General features: G+C 44.6%; 1 protein-coding gene across 2 annotated transcripts in view; it reads right to left on the bottom strand.

The window, feature by feature from the left end:
* Positions 1 to 20,776, bottom strand: part of MTMR7 (myotubularin related protein 7) — a 372,736-nt gene that overhangs the window by 218,804 nt on the left and 133,156 nt on the right. For both annotated transcript variants that reach the window (XM_069200518.1, XM_069200527.1), the window contains exons 7-8: positions 11,173 to 11,305; positions 4,957 to 5,066 (exon numbers count right to left, since the gene is read on the bottom strand). In XM_069200518.1, the coding sequence (XP_069056619.1) occupies positions 4,957 to 5,066; positions 11,173 to 11,305 (243 nt within the window). The remainder of the gene's footprint in view (positions 1 to 4,956; positions 5,067 to 11,172; positions 11,306 to 20,776) is intronic.

Here is a 20,776-nt window from a genome sequence, read left to right as displayed (position 1 = left end):
ACCTACTCTTGTATACTAAAAGCTACCCTGACCCCCCACCCACACCCTGAACCCTAAAACCTACTCCGCCCTGTCCTAAAAACTACCCCAACCCCCACCCTGAACTCTAAAACCTTCTCCACCTTGTCCTAAAAACTACCTTGACCCTCCCCGCCCCACCCTAAATCCTAAAGCCTACCCAACCTGTCCTAAAATGCTCCATCCACCCCAGCCCCACTGACCCAGCCACTGCGCTCCTCTCCCGGCTGTTCCCGCTGTGTGCCTGAACCTAGCATATGCATAGTGCCTTAAAGACCCATTTGCGTGGTTCAGGCACATGCGTGGTTCAGGCAAGAGTTGTAACTCCTGCACTGTTACGGCAGCGTAGTAAAGACTGTTTCCCCATTTTAGCCCTTTGCAAGCCCCTCATATGTTCTACTGTCAGTGTGCCTGTTCAAAATTTACCATTCATTCTTTTGCAATGTTGGGAGCCTCTTGTATTTGTTGAGTGCCTGCTCCATTGTTCTACAAGGGCCCATGTATGGTCAAATGTATGCAGGTAATCTCATCAACTTTTTTTAAATTTAGTTTAGGTACCAGATAACCTGCAATTCTTGCTTCTAGAACACCTTTTCCGTGTAGTATGGTAGGAGAGTTGTGCAGAGGTCGAGGGTCTGAGTTCTGCCCTTTAATACACATGGCAGGACACTCATCTAACACCTCAAGTGAAAGCCTGTTTCAAAATTGTCCTGATATATGAGTTTCTGCAGTAAGGTAATTATAGTCTGTTGGACTTGGCCATCTCTATAGGGTCACCCTCAACCTTTATGCCTTCACCCCTCCTGGTTTCTGAATTTCAGTTTTGTTGACATTAGGACTCTGTGCAGTTTACCACTGCTCACCACTGGTAAAGTGCTTGTGATTTCTCCCTAAAACATGGTGCAATTGGCTTACACTTGATTGCCATATTTAATTATGCATAAATCCTTAGTATGTGGTACTGCTTGCACCCAAGGCCTATAAATTAAATGCTAATAGTAGGCCTGCAGCACTTATTGTGCAATCCAATTCAGAAGCACTTATAAAACATGTCTCAGGCCTGCCTCTGAAGCCTGAAGTGCAGCTTTAAAACTTCTAATTCGACCTGGCAAAATATACCTTTTGCTCGATCTAAACCTTCCTTTTTCATATAGGTAAGTCACCTCTAAGTTAGGCCCTAAATGCCCATAGGGCAAGGTGCACTGCATTTAAAAAGTAAGACACGTTTTCAAGTTTCATGTGTCCTGGTGGAGAAAAACTCCTAAATTAGTTCTTGACTACTGTAAGGCCTACCTCTTCCATTGGATATCATTGGGTCCCCTGATTACATTTAATAAGTGCTAACTTTTGACTGGTAGCAGCTAGGAATGCAATGTCTAGACTAAAATGAATTGTAATTTAAAATTCTCTTTAATAGTTAAGTTGGATTGTAAGTCACAATTCTGAAAATGCCACTTTTAGAAAGTTGGTGTTCTTCCTGACCTAACCATCAGTGCCTTCTGCCAGTGTCCTGGGTCACATGACTGTGAACAGCTCTGGTGTTGGGGTTTGTATATTCTTGCCAGACAGTGAGACAAAGGGGAATGAGTGTAGGCAGGATTGGCCATCCTGCCAAGATGGATGGGGGTGGAGCTGTCCCCTGCCCCACCTACATTTCAAAGGTCTTGCCTCCAGCACACATAAAGGAACCTGACACTAGTCTTCTATCACCTAAGACTTCGTGGAGCCTTGGAAGGGGAAGGGAATAACTTTACAGAACCAGATTTGGAAGTAGTCTAGGATGCGCCCCCCCTACTTCAGAGGCTGGTATGCTGTACAAATACTGGCCCTTCAGAACAACTCTTTAGTACACTCTAGCACCTGTGAACATGACAAAAGGACCATTTTATTCTTCAGAGGACTGCCCTGCTGTTACCAGATGACTGTACTACTGCCCGAGGCCTGCCTTATTCCCCAGAAGACTGTCCTGCTCTTTTATGCCTGCCCTGCTCTCTGAGAAGAATCACTAGGGCTGGTCCCTTCAACCCAGGCTAACCTAAGTTACTACACGGGTCAGCTGGTTGACCTTCTGTCCTGAGCTACAAGAACACAACAGACTGCAGAGGCCTCCATGCAACTGCCCAGCTGACCTGCTGCATTGGACCTGCCCGAAGTCTGCTGGCTTCTGATACAGTGAGTCCCTAATCCCCAAGAGGTACTTCTCCAAGCCCTAGACCCTTGATTGGCATCAGAGTGCACTTCCTTTCAAGAAAATGAGAAATCATGAGGTTCTGGGATCTTTGTGACCATTAATTGGCCCGTTTGTGCAGAGATGCTGCTGCCATGATGACCACAAATGGGAAGGTCCAGTGAACAAGTGACCAGCAACTTAGTATCTGCACTTCATGCTACAGCAGTGGCAGCCTGTGGTGACTGCCAATGCAAAGCTCCAGCAATGACCGTCCGCAAAGCCTGACTGATCTTCACACTACAACAAAGACTGTCAGTGATGCCAGCCCTGCTCTTCATGTTAGAGAGACAACCACCCACAATGCTCTCCCAAATCCTCATGGCCTCCTCCATCATGAACGGAACTCTTCACACCAGACTTTTAGAAGGTAAATTTTCTAGTGGGACTCACCTAGCCATGTATCTGACCCTCGCTCCATTATGTTCGGCCTGAACTTGTGACTCTCCCCTGGTCTAGCGAGTGGCACTTTGTGCTTTTAGGCACTATATCTACTTAAAACTTTTAAATTGGATATCTTTTTTTCTACTGACTGGATTTTTGTAACTTTTGTCTTATTTTATTTATTAAAATTGTATCTATTGTTCTTGGCTTGGGATTTTTCTTGTGTTGTGTGTTTCATTTTATTTATTGTTTATGTGCTGCATAATACTTTACACATTTCCTCTGAATTAAGTCTGGATGCTTTTGTGACAAGTTACCCCAGGGTTAAGCACAAGTTAATTTAGAGACTTTTGTCTTTCACCCTGGCAAGGACTGTGGGTATTGCTTAAACAATGTCTTACATGTTCCTCAATTTGCATTTGAAAAAAACACACAGGCACATCCTGGCCAGTCTGCAAAATATCTGAAGTAAAGCATGCTCATATACTCAGGAAATAATACAGCTACATAATCACAAAGGAATAAAAACAAGCACGCACAAGTGTACAAAGGAAACCACACATTCATAGTGGTGTACTGAGATGGGCATATGTTCAGAGACAAACACGCACATACACAGGCTGAAAGAAACAAAGAAGATGACTGCAAGCACACAAACTATTATTTCTCCTCCTTCCATGCATCATGAACTGCACCGGTGCTCCATGTCACTGAAAGCTAGCAGTGGTCTGCAGGCTGCAGCAAATGGGAATGCTATGTGGAAGGACAGGACAATCACTAGACCTTAAGGTCATTCTTTTACAGCACCAGTTATACAAACCACACACAGCCCAATACAGTACAGTAGTGACTGGCATAGCCTTAACCTAGATACTTACTAGGGGACAGCTGAATTTGGATTTGCCTGCTTCTTCTCTACACGGAAAGGAGAAGAGATGGGCTGAGGAGAGGCCCATCCCTCATTCCACTCTTCTATTTCAAGTTCTCCAGTCTAGAGAACCAAAATAGGGGAGGAGGTCAATTAACACTGCAGAAAAATGTTAACTGCATATCGCCTCAGTGCAGTGCATCTCCAACCCTGGGCAGAGTCCACAGTTACTGACAAAGCCACTCGGAATTTTACCTTTGTCCAGGCCTTCAAATTCTCATTATGCCAAAGCGGGGCATGCCCATATCTTACACCATGGTGCAACAACCTAAGACTAAATGCACACTGTGCAAATCTGCCCATTGCACAGCATTGCTCTTTGTGTGAAAATCCATGAATAAATGGTTGCAGTGGACAGAGATCCTAAGCCCACACATGCTCAAGTATAAATTGTTCTCCACTTCAACTCCAGTAATGTAGCATCTAGAGTTACAGATAGGAGGCTAGCCGACCATAAGTGGGGCAACACTACATTTATCTTGTCACAGCGTTGCTGTAGTCATAAGGTGTTTTGTCAAAAGCAATTTCAGAAATGTGTTAATTTCCTGTTCACTTTATGCCAGTTTGCCACCAGTTCCTATATGACTATCGCCGTCAGCCACTTCAGAGGCAGACGAACCTGCAGTCCCTCAGTACAGTGCCATTAGGGAGAGCACCACCATCGGTAAATGCAGGAGGTGATGGTGGCATGGCACAGTGTGGCGGTCCCCTTCATGCAGCATCTCCTAGGGACCCAGGAGACTGCAGACAAGAGTGAATGCATGAGCTGCAATTCCAGACCCTAAATACTTTGTGTACCAATGCAAAGAATTATGACGGAAAATGTACACAACTACAAAAGGCCAAGGGGTGACCAAAAACGTGAAGGATTAATGATGCTTGCACACTCAAATAAGCTAGTCACTAAAGTCCAGTCATGACGTCCTCACTGTTCATGACCGGACTGTTTTGAGCCCAACGATGTACTTACACAGTACTAAAAAGCACTGCAAAGAATACATATGCAAGTCCAATTACCAACACAGAGTTTCAGAGTGACATTCAGCGCATTTTAAACACACAGATTGTTCTAGCAAATTTGAGAAAGGAAAAGTGGTGCAGGAAGATTAAATCGCGTGCACAAATCGCAAGATATGGGAAGGTGCGGAAGACGTAATATTCAGCCTGCATCAGTCAATCAGTAGAAGTAATGCACCCAGACTCTATTGTTTATAGTGAACCAAATTAACCTTGAAGTCGGTGGGTTCCTCTGTAAGAGTGGTGGGTGATAAAAGCGAGCAGGTGACTATAACTTCGAGTTGCATGGCGTAACCTTGGCGCTCCTTGATTTGCTGATCATCATTCTGTTTTAAAGTCACTATAACTGTTCGATTGATTAAAAAATTCTGGAGATAAATACCTTTGCAAGAAAGATGCCTGCATCCATAATGGCTTTGATATGCTTTAGCCACCCTGAATTTTCAAGTCCCCACAGGAAGTCACCCATTGATGGAGATTTCAGCTCACAAACTGAAAAACAAAGACAACTCTCTGTCATATGACAGCGGAACATAATTTATCAAAATAAAGCATGTGCTGTTATCAAATGGTTTGAGATCTAGGAGAAATAACTGAATGAAACAGAAAGTGAATACTCGCCTGTGTTAAAAGTACTACTATTGTTTTGTAAAGCAGCCACTGGCTGAAATTAAGTACATAACCTATTTATGAAACTGCAGTTAATATAATTTGACGATAAATGATACACCACAGCCTATATTCCCTTATGCATCGGCACAGCACATGCTATTCAATGGAAAAGTAAATACATTTACAAATCCTTCTAAAAAAAATTAAAAAGTAGGCGGAACTTTATACCATCATAGGGAAGTATGTATATCACCAACATGTAGGTCTGCCTGCCCGCTTTAAATGAGAGCAGACCTTTGATTGCGTTACGTCTGTGACTACCCTCTCACCACCATAGCCAAAACTTCATCGACGGAGTAAGGGTCGTCGTAGAAATGGCTACATGTCTGCTCGCCCAACCAGAATGGACGGATATGTTTGCATTTTTTTTACTGTCTGGTGCTGCCAGGTAAACCCTTGCGGTGAAGGATAGTAAACAATTAAGTAATGCTCCCCCCCACCATGTAAGATGGCTCTCATGGCAAGGGGAGCAATACTTTATTTTCAAAAAGAAAATCCTGTTTTGGAACGTTCTTTTTGAGAAAAAAAAAGTATACTTTTTGTGCAGGGTTACATCATCACACAGCCTTATACCAAACAGCGGACTGCGCTGAAAGGAGCCACTGTGATGGCGGTTCCTGCGAATACTTTATAAATGAACACCTGCTTGGTAGTCATTTATAAATTTGGTGGGCAGTCCCTCTGTCATGGGGATGGAGGTATATATTCCATCCCCAAGGCAGAACGGCGGGATGTCGGCCAAGATATAAATGAGTCATTAAGCCCTAAATATTTGGTCATAAAACCACCTTTGAATTTGTGATCTCACCAAAGAATTCTGAGCTATGTGATAGTTTTTCCAATCTTATTTTCACATATAAATATAGATGGCATCATATTCTAATCAATGGGGCCATCAGTTACCAGAATCCGTGTTCTTTATGTCCCTGTGGATTTATGCTGGCTTACTGAGTTAAATGATTGCTGCCGACATCTTGAGTGTTTAGGAACCTAAAAACCAGCATTCTTCTAAGGTCGAGAAATCTGATTATCATGGAACTGGGTTGTAGCAGACTTGTTACATACTGCACATACGAACAGCAGTGCTGCAGTATTTAGGCCGATGTGCAATCTAATTTTGTAATTATTCTGTATCCTTGCAGCTTTTCCACCTCAAAGATCACTGCCTGGATTAAGATGTCTTACTTGAGGATGGCAATCAGTCTGCCCAATACCATCTACATGGATAGGCCAACTATTAATTCTAAATGCGGCCATCCCCTCCCCACTCAGTCACATACAAAATAAAGTACAGCAAACCGCAGCTTTGATTTTAAAGCCTATCTGTCTTGAGAACACCTGTCAGCACTTCCTCGACTAACACCTTTCTCAACAAAGACTGCTCAGTAAAGGCTCTGAAGATGTCACCTCCACGAAAATCACCCACACCTGACCCTCCGCTCACAAGTGAATTGATTACAGCCTGTCCATGCACAAGAAGTCCTGTCAATAGATGCAAATACAAATAAGCCCTGAATAACTACTTTAAAGTAAACACTCACACTATTTTAAAAAACAATGACACCTAAAACAGTCTACATGGACTGTGCCAAATTATTAATTACTACTATTCAACAATTTCTAAATCTCACATGCAAACCCCCCCATGTACACCTTCTCAAGAGATCTGTTTAATCTTCACCAACAAATTATTTCTCTATGAAGGCCACTGCATACATTATAAGATCACCTCTCACCTGAAGAACCTTCCCATAACCAAAAGCACCTTATGTCCCTTATCCTAAGCCGTCCCAAGCATCAGTCTCCATCGTTACCATGCCCTAGGCAACACCATTTTGAACACCGTGCAAAGAACTGCTTTGAGTTTCTAGCAGCTCCTGTGGCCAACATGGTTTAAACTCTTCACCCATGAGCACCATTGCATACACAACTAAAACTCCCCCCCAAAACATAACAATTTACATTTCTGTCTGCATTAATTTCCAAGATGCCTCAAAAATATTTTCTGTAATCTGGACAGATCTCTTGCTCTTTCAAATTAGACTTTGCGAGTGGAGACTTGAAATGTTACGAGTGGCATAACTATTGCATGCATAGAAAAAAAACCTCTTCGTCATGCCTATTCTGTTACACTTCCTGGTCGCATTTACCACGCCTCAGTCAAAGGCTGCAGATCTTCCATAGATCCACCGAACGGATTCATTTTTTGGGCAACTATCTGAATGGTCCAATTTCAACATTGCTTTTCAAAACAGTTTTCATCTTTGGTGGATCTCATCAAGACTCCCCTTTTTCACCTCCAACATTCTGTTCAACATCTCTTCTGTCTCTGTCTGGCAACTATTCAGACATCTCATCTCAGTTTCTACCCTAACGACCAACAATGTGACAGCTATAAGAAATGGAAATTGTGGATGCACATCCAACAACTCTACAGTGAACTATTTGAATTATAGGAGCAGCCGTGTGAGGAATGTATGTGTCACATGTGCAGTGGTGGGGGTGAAGGTCAACTGGCTGGAATGTCTAGACTGACTGAGATGAACTCTAGGATGACTATTTGACTATTGGATTCAAGGTAGTATTCAGTTGATCAAGAACTAATGTCTACACCTGTTGCAGAGCTCCTCTTAAAATCCATTCTTGTGGACATTTCAATTACTAGAAGATGGGAGTTGGCTTCGGACAGTGTCTACAAAATACACGTAAAGACACAACCCCAACTGTGACTTGGATGACAAGAAGGTGACTGTTTCTACTGGATGAATTTGTGTACCCCTTTTTTATTATAGTCTGTGAGGATGATGGACTCTGAATACCCTAATCATTTATTCCTATGAGAGAACATATGTATGAGAAATGAATGATGGAGAAAGGGATTTCTTAAAGTTCCAGATTAAGAGATATACAAATAGTTGTAGTCTCATAAGGTATATGATGGATGGACTTCTGTTACTATTTAAATGTAGGACAGTATTAGCAAAAAAGGTTTTATAACTATCTTGCCTGACAATTAGGATATTTTGACTGTAAATGTATTAATAGTTCATTGGAGCACTGCATGTGTTTCGCAATTAAAGTTCCAGATTAAGAGATATACAAATAGTTGTAGTCTCATAAGGTATATGATGGATGGACTTCTGTTACTATTTAAATGTAGAACAGCATTAGCAAAAAAGGTTTTATAACTATCTTGCCGGACAATTAGGATATTTTGACTGTAAATGTATTAATAGTTCATTGGAGAACTGCATGTGTTTCACAATTAAAGTTCCCGATTAAGAGATATACAAATAGTTGTAGTCTCATAAGGTATATGATGGATGGACTTCTGTTACTATTTAAATGTAGGACAGTATTAGCAAAAAAGGTTTTATAACTATCTTGCCTGACAATTAGGATACTTTGACTGTAAATGTATTAATAGTTCATTGGAGCACTGCATGTGTTTCACAATAGCATGGTGTAGCACAGCAAGTGGCGGCATAGTTAGTACCCGGTAAAACAGTTCATTCATTTCTTTTTATTGACCAATATTTGGCTTGTCATTTACTCACTTGCAATTTGGTGAAGTTGCTATACTATTTTATTGAATTATAGCTTTCTTTAAATACATTATTTTAGTTTATTAAAAACCTTTTAAAACCCCATTGTTATAGCATTTCAAAACCTAAAAACACAACACATAAAAATGTCTAATTACAAATCATATTAAGATCTAATGCAAGCTTAGATAAGTGGCAATATATTATTGTGTGTAAGATGACATGCTTACATAGGCACCATACTACAAATAGTATGGTGCCTATGTAAAGTAGCCATAGTCCTCTGGGGTACCTCTAGCAGGTGCGCTGTCCAAGTATATAATACATAGGACCAAAGAAGAATACTGTGGGGCCAAAGAATACACAATTAACTCACCACCGTTCTTCTGCTAATGAACTGACCCAAACATGCAACAGTGCTTTTGTGCTTGCTGTTTCCGGTGCTGAGCACCAGCATTTATTTTTGAGGGCCGGGGCTTATTCTTTTGCCTCAAGCAGTTGGCACGAGCAAAAGACACATATGGGAAAGACAGGGGAAGGGAAAAAAGAAAAAGCGTCACAAAGGGAGAAAGTAGAAAGTTGCTAGAGTGAGCTGAGGGGGCTGTGAGTGGCAGTAAATGGATTGAAGCGGCTCGAGATGGCTTCAGGATTACGCCATCTCAATATTCCGTTATCCCACATTTAATTGCAGGAACCGCATGTTTAAGAGGAGGGCTTTGGGCACCGGCACGTTTTGTTTTTATTTACAAATTAAGCACTGCTTGCAACAACTAGTGTATAATAGAAAGTAGGGGGATCCTGCCAGGTACCGGTTCTACTAGCTATTTCTGGGACAGCTCAGGGATCCTACCAGCCTAGGGGAACATGCTGAATTTGTCCTGGTTTCATTTTGTAACACCAGGACACAATTCAGCACCATCCACATGCTGGCTGCATTCCGTTTGCAGCAGCAATATGCAGGCAGGGACAGGGAAAGGGCTCTCTGATTTTAGATTCCAGCTGGGCCCAAAACAAAGGCCTGATCTGAGGGGCCATCAGTCCTCTTTTTGTCCAAGTATCGTCCTGGCAAGGAGCCATCTGAAGCCTAACATCTAGACTTCAATACAATGGAGGGAAACAAAGGCACACAGCTTGTTACTACTTCAGAAATACTTACTCTTAGAGGGAGGTTTTTAACTGTGTTTCATTACCTTTGTATGGGATATGCTTTCACTGTAATAATGTAAGATCTATCTGGTTGTATGAGTAATTGTACAAACACTGATTTAAATGGGAACTCATTTTTTTAATTGAATTTCATTTTAGAACTAATCTCAGTGAAGAGTGTTGGAGCACTCTACATCACATACAGAGGCACAATAAATCATATAAATGTGTACATCTATGTACAGAAAATATTACATATGAGAATCAGGGTTATGTGATGTAGGAATTACATATCATCCATACTTGTAGACATTATATGTTAAGAGTGAATGGTCTGGAGCAACACAAAGTCAAGATATAAAATGTAATGCAGTGATTCTGGTTGTTTATACTATCATAACTTGATTACTTCCCGAAGCAACCCTTCTTTGCAATCCTAGAAAAACATGTTGAGAAAAAAAAAGAATAAGAATACAGACCCCGAATTACAGATTGCAGGCAGCTTCTTCATGCATATAAATAGATCACTGCTATATAAGAAGGCTTGCAACTTATGAACTGGAAGTAACAAAATTATGTACGTATCAAAAGCAGTACCCCTTCTTTCCTCTGTAAACAAAATACCAATCTGTAATCTGCATGTTACACGATGTGCAGGCACATTAATGCTCTGTGCTACTTTGCGAGTCAAAATTGGACAAAACACAGAACTCTCCCAGAACTGTGTTCATCTTTAGTGTTATCTTACCGCTATTATAATGCCCTCAACATTTCTGGGCACACGATCTCTGCGGCGGGTGTTTTAACGATGTGATTTTAAGATGCAGCCTCTTTGTGACCAATTAGGTAATGTAGAACAAAGTTATTGTCACATATATTCTTTTTGCTCATTTCTTTGCAGCAGATTTTTTTTCTTCTTAAATAATTGCATACGTTGACTGCCAAACTCTGCTTTTCAAGCTCCGCCCCTCTCAATCCACCCCTGAAATAATATGAAAGGCTTCATTGCTGTATTAAAAGTAGGGGGATTAAATAGTTTGTTGGCTAAAGATTCATTAAAGGTAGCGTGAGAACAGCTCCCAGCTCCTTTACTAAAGATGACATGCATACAAGATCAACCTGATGAATCACTAACCCTTTCAGATAGCATCACTTACAGCACACCAGTTATTTACTCGACTTGATTACGACCATGCAGCACAATCTTATATGGATTCTAAACCATAAACGTATACCTTCTAACATTTTTTGTAGGCTGCTTCTCATGACGTGGATGTTCTCTATGCCAACGAACTGAAACTTGATGTTGGAGTAATTGTCTTCATTTTCATAACCTTTTCCTGCAGCTCGGTTTGCCATGGCGTTAAGCTGTAGACACAATAATCAGACCAGTCAAATCACACATTTATCACAGCTAAATGGACTGGTCACAAGAATATTTATTTAATTGTTGTCAAACAATTCTTGATTTTTTTTTTTTTTTTTTTAGCAAAAATGCAAAGCTTGCCAATGAATGTTAAAAATAAAGATTTTCTTAACACGGTTATCTGGGTTTAGTCTGGCTGAGTAACCATAAAACACGCTACAAGTTCACTAAAATAGCAGTACAAATGCAGAATGCAGACCTAAAATATATATATGATAGTATTTTAACAAATAGATTGTAATAAAGTTAAGGTGACACATCACATTCCACCAAAGTGAACAAATCCAAACAAATAGTGATATGCCATAAGCGTCAAATCTGGAGGGATCAGCAACGGGTGGCTACACAATCATAGTTAAAAATTTCTGCACTGAAGGCGAGATAATGTTTACCGCATCTAGCCCTGTCCACCCTATATTAAATGGGAGATGCAGAGTGAAGGGAAAGAAAGTAAGAAATTCAATGGCAGCAGTTCCTCTCTTGATATGGAACCGATTCATGAACTCTTAGAAGCGCAAGTTTCTAAATCTTTTGCAGAAGCTTTTGAATATCTTGAGTAAGCTTTGGGGAAGACTTTCAAAAACCTCATTGGTAAGCAGGGATGAGTGAAGAACGATTCAAGGTTTGACTTTCTGATATAATTTCTTGTCAGTAACTAGCATTTTTGGTTGATGAAAGGTCACTCTGCTAGAAAGGAGTAATGTGCCTTCCCCACAGAGGCTTTATGTTCTGTGACCAATGTTTTAAATGGTGCTGCCCTCCGCAGAGTGAGTTATACAGAGGTTTTTAGCTGTATCTGCAGACGTGTCACACTGAATATTGGACTTGTGTCTGGGGTGACATTTACACTCAATACAGGAAATATTAGTGGAAGGCTGCTTTCCATATGAAGCCTACCTTACCTTATAGTCTTTGACAGAATTAGAATGCTAGTATTTCCCTTTTTATTGGCAGGTCAATATATACCTGAAGAGCATATCTATCATAATGTCAGTCTTGTATTTTTCAAGAACTTCTTCAGTCAGTGGCAGAGAAGGTAAATCCTTGTCCTTTTCCTGAAGGTCAGCATGTTGTAATAAAATTATTACCCAGCCAAATTCGTTCATACTCAGTGACCCAATAATTTCATCCTGTCCACTGTGAATTTGATGGGCCAAACAAGCCCTACAGTGTTCCACTATTGTCAGCAAGATCAAGCTTGGCACATCTCAAAAGGCATGTGTTTGATCATCCATCAGACAAACATCATGTACACATTACAGTGCTAGACTGGCGCTGAAGAAAACGTACTTGCCAAAATCATCAATTCTCTTGTGTTCGTTTTCCAGAGGAGTGGCTACAAAGGGGTTTGGGTTTACTTTACTGGTTGAGGCCTTTGTAATAAGATTGTTTGGAGTGGGGTGCTTGACAACAAAATCCAAGTCACCAGGCACCGGTCTGTGAAGTCTGGCCACCTGCCTATTCACAGACAGCCAAGAACAAAGCTTTGACCAAGTAGCAATCAAAGTATCAGGGAGGGCATCATTAAAATGAAGTAAGGGCTCGGTAGCTGCTGGCCCATGCTGCAAAACCTGTTAGAATATGTTATTCTAGTCCCAGAGGAATGAAGCTAAAATTGCAGTGCCTTAGCTGCCCTCCGGACCACCCCTGCAAATTAGGCAATCTCATCCATTGGCGGCACAAATTGCAAGTCAAGCTCTGTTTCAGGAAAGATGTCACGCCTACTGGCCTTCTGTAAACCAATGTCTATGGCATCATCAGTATAATGAGAGGGGTAAAAGCCATCCTCATCAGCTCTTCACTGTCAGCATGAAGGGGTGCCCATTTCTCTGAAATAGGATCAGTCAGAACCAAGAAGATAGCAGAGCCTTTGTCCGAAGCCATTCTGAAGACCGGTGAGGCTGATTTCAGCAAAAGATATATTCATTTATCTGCGTTTTCCCATGGTGGGGACCTCAGAAGATGTTTGAACACTTTACAGAAGCACAGTGTCCATGCAGGAACTGCACAATAAAAAGAGCCAGCCGCTCGTGTTCCTACAAAACTAGTTTGAGCAATCAAATAAAATTGAGTATCACACAAGAACATCTATCCTAAGAAAACTGTATGAGTACTGCCACATATTCATGCTAAAACAAAAGGTGGTGGGTCCATAAAAAGTATTGTTTATGATTCTTCTCTTGAATTTGCTTCAATAGTTCTTTCAAGGGGTGAACTTACTTCAAAGTGCAGACTGTTAGCAATTGGTTTTCTAGTTGGCAGAGGTATGCACCCTGTCCAAGTAGGGACCACAATGCCAGTCAGGGGTAGGTCACAACACAACCTACATTTTCCTTTGCTCGCCCTCTGGTAGTTTGGCATGGAGCATGCAGCCTTAACTTAGAATCAATCAATCAGTCAGTCAATCAGGGTTCTTCTAGAGTTCGACTAATCACCTGTAGGGACCCAAGGTGCTGCAGGGGGGATCTGCAGTTCAGTCGATGGGCTAGATAGCCAGTTCAGTCTTGAGGGCCTTCTTGAATTGAGGCTGTGAGGGAGATTGCCTGAGATGAAGAGGAAGAGAGTTCCAGGTCTTAGCAGTGAGGTATGAGAAGGATCTTCCTCTGGCTGGGGTCTTGTGGATCTGTGGGATGGAGGCCAGGGCCATGTGGGTGGAGCAGAGTTGTCTGGTGGAGGGGGGGGGGAAGGAGGTAGAAGGCAAGGCGGTAGTTGAGGTATGCAGGTCCGATGTTGTGGAGGCCCTTGTAGGTGTGTGAGAGGAGCTTGAAGGTGATTGTCTTGTTCATTCAGAGTCAGTGGAGATCCCTCAGGTGCCTGGAAATGTGGCAGCAGCAGGGGGTGTCCAGGGATAAGTATGGCGGAGTCATTCTGGATTCTTTGCAGCTTAGTTTGGCGCTTCTGAGAGGGGCCAGTGTAGAGTGAGTTACCGTAATAAAGCTTGCTGCTGACGAGCGTCTGGGTGACCGTTCTTCTGGAATCGATGTGCATCTACTTGAAATTTTTTGGGAGCAGGCAGAGTGTGTGGAAGCAGGAGGATGAAGGCGTTGATTTAGTGCTTCATTGAGAGCAAGGAGTTGAGAATGATGCTGAGGTCACGTGCATGGTTGGTCGGTGTGGGGAAGCTCCAAGTGCCGAGGGCCAGCAGGAGTCATCCCAGGTGAAAGGGGTGGTTCCCAAAATGAGGACTTCTGTTTTATCGTACTTGAGTTTGAGGCTGCTGTTCTTCAGCCAGGCGATGACTGCTTCATCCTGCTGTGGAAGTTGTTCTTTGCAGCTGCAGGTACGTTGGTGAGGGAGAAAAAAAGTTGGGTGTCGTTGGTGTAGGATACAATGTTTAATCCGTGGCTTCTGACAATGTCTGCAAATAGGGCCATGTAGATGTTGAATAGGGTGGGGCTCAGGGAGGGTCTGTGAGGGATGCCGCAGCTGTTCTCTGTAGGTTCAGATGATAACGGAGGGAGCTTGACTCTGTGGGTTGGACCAGTGAGGAAGGAAACAATGCACTCTAGGACTTTGTCATGAATGCCGGCGTTGTGTAGTCTTGCGCAGATAGGCGGCAGAGAGGTCCAGGAGGATGAGGGCTGCTATTTCACCTCAGTCAAGGAGATTGTAGATGTCATCTGTTGTGGCGAGGAGAGCCATCTCAGCGCTGTGGTTGCTTCTGAAGCCTGATTGGGAGGGGCTCCAAGATGTGGTTGGTTTCGATGAACTCGGTGAGTTGAGTGTTGGCCAGGAAGAGGAGCAGGGAGAGGGGTCCATAGTTCTCAAGGTCCATCGGGTCTGCAAAGGGTTTCTTCAGCAGGGGGGGTGATCTCTGGATGTTTCTAGCCTTCAGGGAAGGTGGCGGTCTTGATGGAGCAGTTGATGGTGTGGCATAGTTTGGAGGCAATGGTGTCACCAGCTGTGCTGAAGATGTGGTGGGGACAGGGATCTAATGGAGCTCCGGAGTGGACAACCTTCATGATCTGTTGGGTGTTGTCAGTGGTGAGGGTGGTCCAGATAGTCCGGGTTGGCTGGCATCTGGAACATTTGGGTTCAGTGGTTGCAGGTGGGGTTGGTGGGTCCTATGTTGCGAAGCTGTTGTAGATGTCTGAGATCTTGGGTGGAGGAAGGTGGCAAGGGAGCCGCAGAGGGCTTGGGACGGGGGGGGGGTGAGTCCGTGGTATTTGTGCTGGGTTTGGTGAATTATTTGATCACTGTGAAGAGTTCTTTCCTGTTGTGTGCGTTGGCACTGATTCGTTCCTGTATGGCAGTTTTCTTAGTGGCTCTAATGAAGTGGTGGTGTGCGGTGACAGTGGTATTGAAGGCTGCCTGGTCTGCCAGGGCTATGCTGCTTCCCAGTCTTCTCTTGAGTCATCTGCAGGTGTGTCTGGACTCTTGGAGGGCGGGCGAGAACCAGCTGGCTTTCTTAGCGGTCTGTTTGCCATAGGGTTTCCTTAGAGGAGCCAGAGCGTTGGCGTAATCGGAGATCCATAGGCGGAGGTTGCGTGCAGATGTACTGGCATCCGTTGAGGTCGGTGGTGGAATGTTACGGAAGGCGGTGGCGAGTTAGTCTTTGGAGACCTTGTTCCAGGTCCTGAACGGGTAGCGGTGGGCGTGGTGGTGTTGGGTGGGATTGGTGAAGGAGAAGTGGATGCAGTGGTGGTCGGAGGCATTGGAGTTCCGAGGTGTGGCTGACGGCGATGTTGCTGTTCACGGAGTAGATGGGGTCAAGCGGGTGTCTTGCTGAGTGTGTTGAGGAGGTGACCAGTCCAATGGTGGCGAGATTCTCCAGTAGAGATGGGGTGTTGGGGACACTTAGGTTGTCCAGGTGGAATTTGAGGTTGCCGAGAAAGATCTAGTCTGTTGAGGCAAGGGCGTGGTGAGTGATGAAGTTGGCTATGGACTCGCTGAAAGGCAGACAGGGTCCTGGGGGGTCTGCAGACAAGGGTGCCAAGGAGAGTAGTGTTCGGATTGGTCTGGATCTGGAAGTGGAGGTGCTCCATGTCGGGTGTTGGTGCTGGTTGTCAGGCGGAGGGTGTACGATGGCAATGCCTCCTCCTGGTCAGCTGGTGCAGTCTTTATGGATGATCATGTAACCGTCAGGGATGGCGGTGGATATGTTTGCTGAAGAGGTAAGGTTTATTCAGGTTCCTGTGATGAATGCGACATCGGGCGAGGTGGAGTGGAGCAGTTCCCAGATGTCCCAGAACGGTGTGTTTCTTGAGGGGGCGTGTGTTGAATAGGATGCAGCTGATGTTGTCACGTACGGTTCTAGGGGACCATGCCGTTGGTGGGTCTGGTGTGCGGCGGCAGGAGAACGCGCAGTTGCGGCAGGTGAATGGTCCTTGGGTGTCATTTGGTGATGCATGGTGGCAGGTGGGGGTTCGTTCGTTGTTGAGGGTGTGGAGGAGGCTGGCATTGTAGCGGTGAGGGGCGCAGGGACCAGGGTCCCTGGCACTGAGCAATTTTTCCTCACATTTCGGTGATGGAAAGTTCTCGAATCTGAGAGGGGCCACAAATTTCCTTCCACCCAGCATTCCCCCAAGTCTTCTGATAAACATTTTACCTCACTTGTGTGGGTAGGCCTAGTGCCCGTGACAGGAAACACCCCAAAACGCAACATGAACACATCACATTTTTACATTGACAACTGACGTGTTTTTTAGAAAGTGCCTAGCTGTGGATTTTGGTCTGTAGCTCAGTCAGCACCTACGAAAACTTACCAAACCTGTGCATATTTGAAAACTAGACAACTAGGGGAGCCCAGAATGGGGTGACTTGTGGCGCTCTCACCTGGTTCTGTTATCTAGAATCCTTTGTAAACCTCAAAATTTGGCAAAAAACACTTTTTCCTTACATTTCTGTGATAGAAAGTTCTGGAATCTAAGAGGAGCCACAAATTTCCTTCCACCCAGCATTCCCCCAATTCTCCCAATAAAAATGGTACCTCACTTGTGTATGTAGACCTAGTGCCCGCGACAGGGAATGCCCCAAAACAAAACGTGGACACATCACATTTTCCCAAAGAAAACTGATCTGCTTTTTGCAAAGGGCCTAGCTGTGGATTTTGGCCTCTAGCTCATGCAGCACCAAGGAAAACCTAGCAAACCTGGGAATTTCTGAAAACTAGACACCTAGGGGAAGCCAGGATAGGATAACTTGTGGCTCTCTCACCAAGTTTTATTACCCAGAATCCTTTGCAAACCTCAAAATTTGGCAAAAAGAAAACACTTTTTCCTCACATTTCGGTGCTGCAAGTTCTGGAATCTGAGGGGAGACACAAACTTCCTTCTACCCAGCATTACCCCAGGTCTCCCGATAAAAATGGTACCTCACTTGTGTGGCAAGGCCTAATCCCGCGACAGTAAACACCCCAAAACACTATGTGGACACATTAAAATGATCAAATACAAAACTACCTGTTTTTGCGGGGGTGGGTGGGGGGGGCCTGTGTTTTTGGTCCTGGGCTCAGCAGCCATCTAGGGAAACCTACCAAACCCAAACATTTCTGATAACTAGACACCCAAGGGAGTCCAGGAAGGTGTGACTTGCGTGGGTCCCCCAGTGTTTTCTTACCCAGAATCCACAGCAAACCACCAACTTAGCAGAAAAAAAAAAAAAAACTTCCCACATTTCTATGTGGGATCACCGCACCGGGACAAATTTCCTGCCACCCCATGTTCCCCTCAGTTTCCCAGTAAAAATGGTACCTCACTTGTGTAGGTGGGCTAAGTGCCTGTGACAGGGAAGAGCCAAAAACACTTCGAAAATGAGGGGACACCAAAGTGGGTCAAAAAGGGCAGTTTAGAAAAAAACTTTTTAAGTCTGACAAGTAGGGCAGAATTTTTATCGATATAGATGTGACTATGCTGGGTGGGAGGAATTATGCAGATTCCTTCAGATTCAGGAAGGTTCCATCACAAAAACGTGGGAAAAATGTGCGATTTCAAGCACAGTTGAAGGTTTGCAGGGCATGGTGGGTAAGAAACTGGTGTGGGGTGCATGTGAAGCACACCACCCTGGACTCACACAGATGTTTAGTTTTCAAATGTGTCTAGGTCTCATACATTTTTCTACATGGCAGTGTCCCAAAGTCCAAAAAGTGCAGCCCTCACCATTCCAAATGGGACGATTTTGAGAGTTAGACAAGCTCTCATGGCCCAAATGTAAAACCAAAACCCCAAATGATCAAATGTCCTCTTGCTTGCTGTGGGATAAGATGTTTAAATGTACAGGGGAGAGATGAAAGACTGTTACCCCCTTCAGTTGGGGTGGGGGCATAACCATGCCCATATTGGTTGGTAGCCACCACCCCACTATTTTTTAAATTTTTTTATTCCCTGGCATCTAGTAGTCTTCTTACCCCCCCCCCTCCCCAGGGGAGTGGATCAGGGGTAATTGCTCCATTTGCCCACCAGTGGGCAGAACAACTTTGTCCCCATTTATTTGGGGAAAGGGTATGGCCATACCACCACCCTCTTTTTTTGAGAAAAAAAAAAAATCTTCCCTGGTCTCTGGTGGCCTTTCTGCCGCCCTTGGGAGGAAACGGGCCTTACAAAAATAGGCCGATCTGCCCCCAAGGGGGGTAGAAATGGCCAACAGTAATGTGTCCCCATGGGGAGCGACCCTTGCCCAAGGGGCGGCTTCCCCAAACAAAACACACCTACACACACACACACACACACACACACACACCAATCCCTGGTGCCTAAGTGGTTTCTGCCGCCCCCCCCGGCGGCAGATGGGCCTAATAGAAATAGGCCGATCTGCCCCCAAGGGGGGTAGAAAAGGTCTAAAATAAATGTGCTCTCCAGGGGAGCGACCCTTGCCTAAGGGGTCGCTACCCATCTGTACAAAATAAAAAAAAATCCCTGGTGTCTAGTGGTTTCTGACCCCCACGGGCAGATTGCCCTAAGAAAAATAGGCCGCTCTTCCCCCAAGGTGGGCAGAAATGGCCTAAAATGACCCCCCCTGCCCCCCCCAGTGGAGCGACCCTTGCCTAAGGGGTTGCTCCCCATCTGTAAAAAAAATTAAAACATAAAAATCCCTGGTGCCTAGTGGTTTCTGCCTCCCTTGGAAGCACATTGGCCTAATTAAAATAGGCTGATCTGCCCCCAAGGGGAGCAGAAATGGCCTAAAATAAATCCCCCTCCCTGCCCCTCCCCTCCAGGGTCGCTCCCCTTGAGTGAAACTTCTAAAAAAACAAAAAAGAAAAAAAATACTTTTGTTTTTAAATCCCTAGTTTCTAGTGGTTTCTGACCCCAGGGGGGAAGATTGACCTAATTAAAACAGGTGAATCTGCCCCCACAGGGGCAGAAAAGGCCCTTGCCAAAGGGGCCACTCCCCTTATACATAATCACATATAAACAAACATAAAAACTAAAACCCTGGTGTCTAGTGGGCATTTCTTCTGCCTGATCGCTTCACAATCGGGCTGCAGAAATGCTCACAGAGGCATGAAAGGAAAGGCCTTTCCTTTCCTTTCATGCCTCTGCCTGCCCTCAGGTCAGAAGAGACATGCTTTGCACTTCTTTTCCCGATCGAGCAGGACAGCGTGAATGGAGTTGACCTCTGATGAGGTCAGCGCACGATTGTGCACCGACGTCATCAGACGTCACTGAGGGGTGCATGAGTGGAAAGAGAAGTGAGTCCCCTTCCATCCCTGATGGGGGGATTGGGTGGGAGGCCCAAGAGGGGGAGGGAGTGCTAGCCCTCCCCCCATGGGGTGGGTCCAGGATGAGCTGGTCTTGTCTCTGGCATACGGGAACCATGGCCAAGCATGAGATCACCTAGCCCCAGGCACCCTGGGGGTTAATCCTTAGAAAACAGTGAGAACACTGTTATTGCACAAAAGTTCCTGGTTAACGTTTAAAATCGAGCCGCACGGGCGAATGTGCGTCGGAAAAGGCTAGCGATGCGTCTATTTCTTACTCTCAAGTGAGACAGCGCATCATTCCTCCTCTGGTCGGGTCTTCTGTCCCACAAAAGAGCAATGCGTCGATCCTGGTCGGGCACCTAGGGTCTGGGCAGGCTTTGCACTGAATTTCTGGGCCCAGTGATGTTGTGTTAAAATACTGTTGCACGGTGTCACGAAACCGCGCTGCGTGGGGTCTTGCGTTGTTAACAGCAGCCATTGCAGGTGATGCGCATCGATGTCCCAGTCGTGATGCAAGTGGAGAGTTGATTTTAAGCAGTGAGGCTGACGCCACATCTTTTATCAGCCGTGGGACGGGTGGTGCATCAAAAGTTTCCCCGTACGGGCGGTCTGTGTGTGGATTTCTGTCCTTTTCCACCAGCTGCACCTTTCAAGGGCCCAGAGACAGGTTCGAGCACCACTTGGTAGGCAGGACGCTCAGCAGAAAGCCCAGGTGCTGGCAGAGAGGAGTCTTTGTTGTCCCCCAGACTTTAACATAAGGAGGCAAGCTCAGTTC

Source organism: Pleurodeles waltl, chromosome 1_2 (genome assembly GCF_031143425.1).
Source record: "Pleurodeles waltl isolate 20211129_DDA chromosome 1_2, aPleWal1.hap1.20221129, whole genome shotgun sequence".
NCBI lineage: Eukaryota > Metazoa > Chordata > Amphibia > Caudata > Salamandridae > Pleurodeles > Pleurodeles waltl.
This window is presented reverse-complemented; position numbering and strand designations above follow the sequence as displayed.